The sequence below is a fragment of the Octodon degus genome, unplaced genomic scaffold, assembly GCF_000260255.1.
Source record: "Octodon degus isolate 3935 unplaced genomic scaffold, OctDeg1.0 scaffold00065, whole genome shotgun sequence".
Lineage (NCBI taxonomy): Eukaryota > Metazoa > Chordata > Mammalia > Rodentia > Octodontidae > Octodon > Octodon degus.
Genome location: NW_004524641.1, coordinates 1,086,426 through 1,098,120, shown reverse-complemented (window position 1 = coordinate 1,098,120; position 11,695 = coordinate 1,086,426). Strand labels below are relative to the sequence as shown.

The window sequence follows — 11,695 nt, the reverse complement described above, 5'->3', positions numbered from 1 at the left end:
ATATACCTACATACTTCACACATGGAAATGCAATTTTGAATATTCATTTTTACATTACTGTCCAATGTCCATATATGCCCACATACAATGTGTGGTTTTAATTCTCCTTTATTTAATTTTACATATTTCGGATTTTTCCAAAATGAGAATGTACTATGTAATCATGAATATGAAACAATAAATATACTTTAAAGAATTGTTTTTTGCTAGCTTGAGTGATGATAATTATCCATCTGAATCATTCAAATATAGAGATACTGCAAGTTTGCTTCCTTTTCTCATATTTATAACTATGTTTTGACTCTAAACTTGGCTTTTGCTTTTGAATAAAATTTTCATGAGATTTAAGCACTGGTATTTTTAAGAAGATCTTTAAAATAATATTATTTTAAGGAGGTTGGTTCCAAGATCACAAATCCAATTATAAAACCACTCAGCAGCAACTGGAAAATATTTGCAATGACTTGGAAAATCAGATTAGATGATAAATCACAGAAGATGGTTTTCATCTTGAATCTAAGGAACACAAATGTTGCTGTTTTAAAACACTGAGGAGGAGGATTCTACACACCATTTTTAGTTTTCTTCTCTCTGAGAACTTTAAAGATTGTTTTTAATGAAGGACTATACAAACAACATATAATCAATCACCTACAAAAACTAAGAACATGGACATACATGAGTCCCTGGAGAAAACCTCTACGATCCTCTTACATTTCAGTGCAAATACAAATCTTCCTAGGGAAATCATTAATACTTAGATTCTGGCTCTCTAGGCTTAAAGGGGAAATCTGAAATTCTACATTTCTAACAACCCTCAGCGACTGTTACAGTCTGAAAGCTGCATCGGGAATAACCAGGCTATCAATCTCCTGTAAGCCTGGAAAATGGAAATTAATTACCTGTGTCTCACAGAGAACATGCCTGACCTCTAAACCCACTCCCACTCTAGCAGCAACACTTTCCAAAGTGACTTTCCTGTCTTCAGTCTTACCTGCTACCATTACTATCATCCACATGGTCTCCAAGGTAATCGAAAGCGCTAGTTTACTTCAGCTACTCCCTTGCATGGAATGTATTCCATTCTTCACCAAGTCTCCAACTCCAATGCCTACAGCAGCCAGGCGTATATTATGAATGGGTGAGAAGAGAGATGGGGATGGGAAAGGACCGAGGCTGCAGCAAACCAGAGCACATGGGCTGTTTCTAAACCAACCTGGTCTTCTACTGGGCTCTAGACAAGAAGTGCTATGTCCACATGGAAAGGTGAGCCTGGAGATGCTAGACCTTCCAACGTGCTAGAAGGAGCAGAAAACCTGGATTTCTTTTTTGTCCATTTTAAGGTTGATAGTGATCCTTTGCTTCTTAAGCTTCAGGTACCCTAATTCTACAGGGAATCTACTAGAATGAGATCCAGATGTGGATAATTTGTCACAATTCCCCAGGTGACTGCAGTGCATAGCCAGTGTGAGAAGCACTAAGCCAAGTACTCCCCCGGGGTCCCTCCTACAACAGGCCTGAGAGAAGCAAGGGTTGAGGCTGCAGAACACAGATTTGCTCCTGAAGGCAGGTCCATGATCATGATTTTGTGTGTACAGAGGGGATGCTTATGTGTTCTCAAAGGAAAGACTAGTAAGCAAGTATTTAACACATTATTTTAATACACCTGACAACTGATTCTAAGCTCCAAAGATTAAATTTAAGCCTTGGAATACTGATTTTACTTAGGATGCAATTTAGAGTACTGAATTGAAGTCCTTAACCAAAGGATGGCTTATAATTTTCTATGTCTGCTCATTCTTTTTCTATTAAATATAAAAAATGAAAATATTTTTTATATTCAGCATAGTTTTATGTTTTCAGTACTGGAAATAGAACTCAGGACCTTCAGCTTGCCAGTCAGGCATTGTGCCACTAAGCTATATCCCCAGCCCTCAGCATAGTTTAAAACAACAACCCATTGTCAGATATTGGTTTAACAAATCTTTAGTTCAATTATTAAAACATGCTGAATAAGGTAACAGGTTTTTTATGACCTATCAAAGTTGTTCACTAGTGCTGAACAGATAGCTCAGCGGATTAAAGCACCCGCTTAGGCAGATGCAGGAGTTTGGGGTTTGATCCCCAGCCTGCTGTGCTGCCTCTGCCTCTGGGACACGCTGAGACAGTGACTGGTGACTGAGACTGGGCTTGGTGGTATGTACCTGTAATCCCAGTTCTTGGGAGGCTGAAAACAGGAGAATTACTACAAGTCTGATCTGTGTAGAGTGACCCAGTAGTCCCTGTACTAAATACATTAAAAAAAAAAAAAAGTTGTTTACTTTTGGTTTTTAATGTATTCCAGAAAAAAATGATACAGATATTTTTGCAGTTTATTTAGAAAGGACTTACTGAATAACAAGCTATGAAGACCAACTCCCAGCTGTTCCATGTGGCTGTAACAGAAATAACTGCTTTCCACGTAGATCAGATCACTTATATGAGTTTAACTAATGAGTCCCCAACTCAACACCTTCTTTCTTGGCAAGCAACACTTCCAGGCCTCTCTCCAAACCAGAACCTGAGCTAAAGTTTGCCATGTGACAGGCTACTTCCTGCTTCAGGACACATACAATTGGATTCCTTCCCCAAGAAAAAGTATGATCATTGAGAAACCCCGTAGGAAAACTATTTGAAAGTTTCCTTGGCACACGGTAAAATAAACTGCATGAAGGAGGCCTCTACTAAAAAGTGAGTGCTTTCACAAATATGTCTACTTGAAGTTTCGATATTCCTCCTTTAAAGTGAGGTTAGTGAGGTTTGGAGAGGCCAAGTGTACCCAAAGTTATTGTGATGTATGACACAACAAAAACTTGAACCTTTTTTCTTCATGTAGTTATAGCCCATTAGAGATTATAGCCAACTTCCAGAATATATTGTATACTGGAATATGAGAAAACATAGAAATAAAACATAGAATTATGAGCACTCTATCATAATAATTCTCCTTTTTTGTTTGTGTGTTAAGAAAATCAGAAGTTAGTAAAGATGGCTAAGGACAATATCTAAGGATCAAAGGCCACTATGTCTCTCCAGCATACCTAACACTGTAAGTAGAATTAACTTCACAATCAGCTGACTTGTATAATCACACAGGGCCTTGTGTTGAAAAAGAAGTGAATGCGTGATTTAATGCTCTGCTGTTACTACACTGAAATTCTCAGTAGTGCTTAAAGAAGTGCTTCGGGTTTTCATTTTGCACTGGGCCACACAGATTGCGCGACTCATCCTTCCTCTCAAGGCCCACAGTGTGAGAGCCGGATGTGTTGTCACTGGCTTGGCTGGCTGTGAGAATGTCAGGTGCCACGGACAGCACAGATACTGGGAAGAAATTCCGCTCGTGATGTATTTGCTTCCCATTTGCCTGCTTATTACTTGACTTTGTAATTTATTTATTATATGTGTTGCTAGAGTGAGCACAACTTTGTGTCTTTGTGTGATAAAAAATTGTTATCTCAGTCCAGCGCAAGCAAGAGGAGGAAAACAACAGCAGGAGAGCAATGGCATCTTCCCTGTGGCTGCCTAAGACACTTGCATGGTAAAGTGAAAGGCACCTTGACCTTCCTGTTGTGGTGCCTGCTCCAACTCCCCACCACACAAGCCAGGCAGAGTACAACCTGGGGAAATGTCTTACCACAAACCAGGGTCCAGAGGTCCTCCAAAAGGACACACTTCTGGAGGGGACAGGAAGTCACTAAGAATGAGATCCAGATGTGGATAATTTGTCACAATTCCCCAGGTGACTGCAGTGTGTAGCCAGCGTGAGAAGCACTAGGCCAAGTACTCCCCCAGGGTCCCTCCCACAATGGGCCTGAGAGAAGCAGGCAGGTCTGTGATCATATTTTGCATGTGCAGAGGAAAGGAACGCTTGCGCTTTCTCAAAAGAGAGACAGTAATAAGCAAGTATTTGTTTAGATACTAATACATGGGGGAGGAAGACTAGGTCTGGCTGATCCCCATCTGCAACAAGTTCTCTTCCTTAAGAGTACTCCCCTCAAGCCACCTACAAGGGACCAGTTAAAGCACTGGCCTTCATACATCCTATGCCTTACCAGCTGGAGTTGGTACTGTGCCAAGGGAACAGTTTAATCTCAGGAGAAAAAAACAACAGCAACTTCTGATAAGTATAAGTAACACAAAGAAATACCTAAATTGGGGGAGCAGAATTAATGTACTAGATATATGAAAAACCTAAAATATCAATAGAGACTGGGGAGATAGCTCAACAGTCTAAGCACCTGCCTGGCAAGCGCAAGGACCCGGGTTCAATCCCCAGTACCACATGCCATGGCGTGCCACTATGCCTGTCGCCGTGCGTGGTGGTGCACGCCTGTAATTCCAGTGCTGGGGAGGCTGAGACAGGAAGATCACTCCAAGTCTGAGCTGTAGAAAGACCCTGTACTACATAAGTAAAAGATATATATATAACTTTAAGACACTAGATAGCCAAACCAAGGGAGAAATCTATTTCAGGGGATGGGCATAAAAACCATAACATCAGAAAGTGATGAACTTGGTGAGAGGGCTCAACAGCAGAAGAGTGAAAAAAAGAACGAAGTGGAAGGTGAGCAGTCAGGAAGGGGTCCAGAAATGGAGGAGGCATTTAAGAGCTGTGAGGGCTAGAAGCAGAAAAGTGTACCCATGTAACAGGACTTTCCAGAGTTGCGCTGCAAGTACAAATTACTATGATGATGAACACAAAAATATTCAAAGTAGATGTCAACAGAGCTGTGGGAAGAAACACAGCAAAATCTCTGACTTCAGGCCACTGATGCAAAGTGAAGACGTAACTCTACATGCTTTAGAAGTCGAGATACAGAATATCTAAGAATACATTAAGCCCATTGAATGGGATATCAATGAGGTAGGAAATATAAACAGGTAGAAAATGATGTCAAAAATAATAAAATAAACCAATACAGAGTTCAAGCCCGAGATTTATGATGAATTAAGCAGTTTGTGTAACTCCACTCTCCAGGCAAAAAAATTTTTTTAAAGATAATGGACAGATAAAAGAAAGCTAAGTCATTATCTGATGTCACCAGAGCATCACAGAGAAAAGGAAACAATGTTTCTTACTTCCTCACTGAGAAAAATACTTAATCAACGGACATTAATCAAATGCAGTTTTTATTCCAGGCACTGTCCTAGGTACTCGGAATCCCAAAATGAGTAAGATAGCACCTCCACTTTAAAGAGGGGGCGCTATTTTTGCCAGCCCAACTCTACTTCTTGAGGTCAGCTCTGGAAGTATTTATTATACTCACGCAGCTTTAAATAAACTAAGCATACTGCAACATGATCCTATCTCCTTTATGGGATCTGAAAGTTAAAATTTTTATTATAACTATTAGTTCATATTAATTGTACAAAACGGTGGGTCTCATTATGACACTTGCATACATATGCATATCATACTTTGATTTTACACCCTTCTTATCCCCTCTTCCTCCTACTTCCCATTGTTACCTTTTCCTTCCCTAGTACTCCTGTCCAAGACTGGGCGTGGTGACGTACGCCTGTAATCCCAGCTCTTGGGAGGCTGTAAACAGGTGGATTACTACAAGTCTGACCTAGTAGTGAGACCCTGAACACCCTGTAGACCCTTCCATAAAATTAAATAAATAAATAGTCAAAACCTACTACTCCTGTCCCAGTGAAGGACAGTTTTGAAGGCTTCCAGGCCCAACTCTCCCCACCACAGGAATCTCTCCTATATCCCAACCTGTGATGACTCCGAATTCTTCTTGTTCCTTCCAGTGGAGTGGCTGTGGGTATATCATGCCTCAGAGGCAACACTCAGTCTTTCGCTTTTGCCATGGACAAACCAGGCTGCCAGCTGTCTGCCTTATTCTGCAAAAAAAACCTTATCTAACCAACTACTCATAGCTCATCCTTCGGGAAAGCAAACTATGGTCCCTTCAGAACAGTGCTACTCTCTCATGTGTGCTTACTGACTGGGCTGTCACCAACCACGGGGCTCAGTGACACTGTTGCCTTGTATAATCTGTATCTTGTCACTGGATTACCTAGTATCCAGGTCAATGGCAAATGTCTTAAAAGCCCCTTTACCGATAGGCTGCTTGATTATCTCTAGTTGGTTGATCCAATATAAACAGCTGTTTGATATGGTGGCAATTTCTAAAAATGATATTGAGATAGGGGATTCCATAGGTCAACCAATAATTAGGAAAGAAAAAGTTTACATAAGAAAGAATGCTTTACATGAAGAAGTAAACAGAAACTGTCAATTAATAAAATTAATACTTATTTAAAAAAATAAGTTTATGTCTAATAATGCTGTAGGCAAATAGGACACTCTGCTTCAGTCTGTAAATACAGTTTGACTTGAAAACTACTTGAGTGTTTGGCTCACTATTCAGATTTTGTGTAAGATTCTAAGTAGTTCAAACCTTAAAAGACTTTTCTGGAACAAAAAGGAGTTAATAAAGAATTCATACCTTTTCAATTAACATTTGGCTATTCATAAAGCTTATAAAGAAAATGTTTAATCTTACAATTTGAATTTCACCACATAATGGAGTATTTTCAGCTAAAAGGTACTAGGTCAAAAGAAATGTGTTTATGATAAACTTTTCAATGAGGAAAAAGGGATGATTCTCACGGCATATGTCTCTAAGGCTGAGTGTAGAATGACCGAAAGATGACTTGTAAACATTGATGATGAGTCTGTTTCTACTGATGGACTAACGTTCATTTTCTTTATAGTTGTAAAACTTTCTATGAGTCACTGGGATTAAAAAACTTACTTGAAAGTTATTTCTACTCAAAAAGAAAAAGCTTCATTAAAAAAATAAGCCAAAGACCTTAAAACATGCATTAGCAAAGATAATATCTAGGCAAAGAATATAGAACGATACCATACCACTGCATGCATGGCAGAATGGTCAAAATCCAGAGCACTGACAAGATCACATGCTAGCCAAGGTGTGGAACAGAAGTAAATCTCATTCATTGCAAGCCGAAATATAAAACTGTACAACCACTTTAGAGGATACTTTGAAATTTTAACAAAACTAAACATACTCATTGTATGATCCAGAAATTATACTCCTTAGTCTTTACTCAATTAATTAAAAATTTATGGCTAGGGCCAGCCAAATAGTTCAGTGGATTAAAGAGCCTGCAAGCAGGTGCACGGGCCAGGGTTCGATTCCTGGTCATGGCATGCCAGCCCTGCCCCCAGGGTGTGCTGAGACAGCAATTGAGACTGGACGTGGTGGTGTGCGCCTGTAACCGCAGCTCTTGGGAGGCTGTAGACAGATGGATCACTATGAGTCTGATCTAGTAGTGAGACCCTGAACACTCTATAGACCCTTCCCTAAAAAAAAAAATACAGAGAGGGCGAGTTGGCCTGAAGAATGGACAACAGCCTATGCTAAAGTTCTCCTGAGTTCAAGGTATAGCATTGTCCTACTTTCCTCTAAGTTCATCCTTTGGAGGCTATGACCTTTAGGTGGACAGGAAAAGTTCAGGAAAGTCCCTTTCTGTCCTTTAGGAGGAAAAGAGGGACAAGAGAGAGATGGGTGAGAGTCAGAGAGACCTTGGTTTTCCTTGAGTTCAGAGCTCTCAGCAAATCAGAGCTGTGTACTTTGGAGTACTGTTTCCTGAGTTCTAGCAGGGCCGTGCTGCAGCGTCTCCAAGGTAGCCTGTGAGAGCTACTGGCTGGGCCATGAAGGCACAAAGACAAGTTTAGCGTGGATGCACTTTGGCTATCTCCTCATTTGTCAGGGATACAGCTGCTCAGGAGTCCAAATCTGGCCTCTCCTCTGTCAAGATCCTCTCACTTGGAGTTTCAGGTGGCTTCTTTTTACTCAAGGTTAAATAGACCAGAAAGGCATTTTTTTCTGAATTATATTTCTAAATATTTAAAAATTATTTCTTCTATAATCTTAAACATCTGACCAAATTTGGTCCTTTTTTTTTCTAATTTTTTTGAGGCTCAAAGCACTCCTATTGTCCAAAGAAATTGAGCCCATGATCCTATTTATTTAGCATTATCACCTGTGGCTATTAGGATTAATAAAAGATACCCACTGCCCAAAAAAAAATAATAATAAAAATCTATGGTTGAACAAAAACTTGCACATGTTTAAAACAGCCTAATTAAAAATTGCCCAAATATTGAAGCAATTAAGATATCTTCAGGAATGAACACTCTATTGGACACTCACAATAGAATATTAACACATACATCAAATGAAAAATTAACATCCTAAACCAATAAAATAATTCTGAAAAATTTGTAAAAACTTAAGAACCAAGAAGTTTTTACCAGGTCAACAGTCTTACACCTCTTAGCAATCAGTTAAATACCTAAACCAAACCTTTTTAATATCTATGATACATTCCCATGTTCAAATAGAACCAAGAAGCTAGCACAAAATAAAAAAGGGTCAAGACCCCTGTGAGAAGATTTAAGAACAAATGCAAACTACTGCCTCTGCCCCACCCAGCAACCTCCACCTTCCCATTTTCAGCCATTGTCTAGCAGTGTTGGCCCGTTTTCCCCCCAGAGGTTCATGACATGGTTTTACCTACAGCCACCAACTACCCACCATATTACTACTATGGAGTTTTCTAACTCTAGGCGATGATTTTAGCATTCACTGTTCCCACTTAGCCCGCTATGATGGACTTTTGCCTCATGTAGATCAACATGAAGCACATGTGAAGGGCGTTGGCAAGTACCAACAGATCCCACAGGTACAGATGAGCCTTATTTCCAATGAACAAGACACAATAGAGAGAGGAGCGACTGCGGCACGGCTGCCATTTCCTCTGGCTTTCAGGGCTCTGTCATCCCGCATCTGTCCACCTACGAGTGCTTGCCTGGCTGGCGGCCACTGTTCCTTGCAAAAGGGAGAAATCTTAAGCAAGTGAAGGAGCTAAGGAAAGGTAAGTGGGCACGGCAATCACACGATCACACTGTTCAAACAGAAACCATAAAGTGGAGACACCATGAGTTCTCAGCACAGGTAAAATGCTTTTTATAGCGAGTGAGTAAAGTATAATATTTAAGAATTTGAATCTTGGGTTAGCCAAAACTGCCACTGCCACATGACTAATGTAATCTCTAAGCATCTATTTTATTAGGTTTCATCCATAAAACAAAGCACGCGCGCACACACACACACACACACACACACACACCCTAGCCCTTAGGAATTCTATGATAATTTACATAATGCATCTGTTGAAGACAGCGATGTGCAACATAACAACTACTCTTGAAGACCTATCATCTTATTTTGTTTACATTGCGGATCCTTTCTAATGTCTTAGCTACTATTTTTTTTTTTATTCTCTTTAAAATAATCTAATATACTTAGTACTGTGGCTAGTGCACAGTAACTAGTCACAAAGATATAGTCACTGTTGGAGAAGCCCCTGGCTTGTCTATCATTATTCTCTGAGCCAGGGGCACGAGCAGGTTGAGAACAGTAGCTTTCTCTTAAATTGTGGGTAATCCAAAGATAGGTTTTTGCTTGTTTTATGGTTTTCCTCTAAATTGCTCAGACAAACATATTCAAGAGCAATATATGCATGTGTGAATTATTTTTAATGTGGACAATGTCTCTTACCTTTGCTTTTATTATCAGTTGCTCATGCTTATGAATCAGTTCTTCATTGTCTGAAAGTGATGAACCTAGACTTTGCTCTTGCAAATCTCTGATCGTTTTCTCAAACCAACAAGTAACCTAGGTAAGGAGCAACAAAGAAAAATCAAAGTTCAGATGATCAGGATAAGTGGGGCGGGGGAAACTCAACCAATTCTGTAATCTCTCAAAACTTCAGTTGTTTTAATTTCTCTTAATACAAATTTAATCTCATATTAAATTAACATGATCTGGGTTTTTCATCATTTCAACCTCTATGTGCTGAAGAGAAAACAACAACCCCAAAAGTATAAAAATGACTTATTACATGGCATGAAGAAAACAACTTAAATTCTAGAGAAGAGAATTAAAATGGATTAAGAAGCCCATAAATCATACGTTCTTTTTAAACATGTCTTCTTTCCTGGATACAAACACAAATCTGAGTATAGTTATATAGACCTACATAAAGATATTAAACAGTAGAATTATATCTTCTACTATAAAAAAGACAATTCGGAAATAATTTACTGCCATTGCTAGAAATCTGTTATCAGAAAGTAAGTGGAAAAGTTATTAAAATCTTTGGCATTATAAATGGCTAGAGGCATGATTCACATTTGTGTAGCCTTAATCTGTAATATAAGTCATATGTATTGCTGAAAGGACAAATATCAAAGAACCTGAATGAAGACATACAATTCTACTTTTTCCACATGTGTTAGGAATTGAACCCAAGGCCTCTCATACACTCAGCACATGTGCTGCCTCTAAACATCACCCCAGCTCCTAAATGATATACTTTCAAAGATGCCTTAACTTGGCTTGGGACCCACATTTGGAACTTCCAGATAGTTTCTTTATTCTAATTAAATGATGAGAGTTGGGCTTTTTACTCTCAAATTCTGTGCAATGTTATCTTCATGACCAAGAAACTACCATATGCTAAGCAGTTTTCTAGTTGATTATTAGTATCATCTCTATTTTTTCAACAAGTCTAACACAAGTATAATATTATCATTGTTGAGACAATTTAAGTGAGTTTTGGAGAAGTTAATTAAGCAGCATAACCAGGATCATGTAGCAAATGATAAAGTCAAGAATTATCACAAAGTCTATAGGATTCCAAAGTCCATTTTCTTTCTACTGTGCCCTGCTACCATATGTGGCTAATCTAAAGTCTTGTACCCTGTCATCAGGAAGAGTGACTTGAAATCTGAAAAATGAATATTGCCAGCCCATTCGAAGTAGTGGCACATTCTAGAGCTGATGCTATAGGGCTGGTGAGACAGCTCAGCAGACTAAGTGCCTGCTTAGGCAAGCCCAGGGACCAGGGTTTGATCCCCAGTCCCACATGCCGCACCAGCCCCACCCCTGGTGCATGCTGAGCCAGCAACCGAGTCTGAGCGTGGCAGTGCACACCTGTAATCCCAGCTCTGGGGATGCTGAAAACAGGAGGATCACTACAAGTCTGAACTGCATAGTGAGACCCTGTACCAAATACATAAATGGAAAAAAAAAAAATCTGATGCTATGTCTTTCTCAAACATTGGTTGTCCTGCTCATAAGAGCCATAGAAGACTTTCCAAGTCCTATAATATAGAGAAACACATGAAGCAGGCAGCTAAAGAGAAAGCTAGAATAGGTCTGAAATTTATAGTAAATGTGCCCAGCACATGCACAGACTATAGAAGTCAAGAGGTAGAGGCTCACCTAGAATAGCACACTCCAGGACTATCACACAGCCAGTAGCACAAAGCAAAATACAAGAGCAAAATTTCTGTGCCAATCCTTAGCATCTTCCAACATGGAATTCCAACTAGAGTTTTCTTCTAGTTGCTAATCTTTGTTATCTATAATTATAGCTCAATATCAGTGCTAAGAAAAGAGTGATGGCCACTTTCTGTGAAATAAATCTCATCTTCTTCACAATACTTGATAATATATATATACTCTAGTAGTAGTCCCTATTTAAAACATTGTAATTATGAAATCAGTCTGATTTTCTAATGCCCCAGTTAGAACTAGATGATATA

The 11,695-nt window shown here is 39.3% G+C and overlaps 1 protein-coding gene across 2 annotated transcripts in view; it reads right to left on the bottom strand.

Moving 5' to 3' along the window:
* Positions 1-11,695, bottom strand: part of Ccdc141 (coiled-coil domain containing 141) — a 236,979-nt gene that overhangs the window by 115,642 nt on the left and 109,642 nt on the right. For both annotated transcript variants that reach the window (XM_004634708.2, XM_023719134.1), the window contains exon 6: positions 9,645-9,761. In XM_004634708.2, coding sequence (XP_004634765.1) covers positions 9,645-9,761 — 117 coding nt within the window. The remainder of the gene's footprint in view (positions 1-9,644; positions 9,762-11,695) is intronic.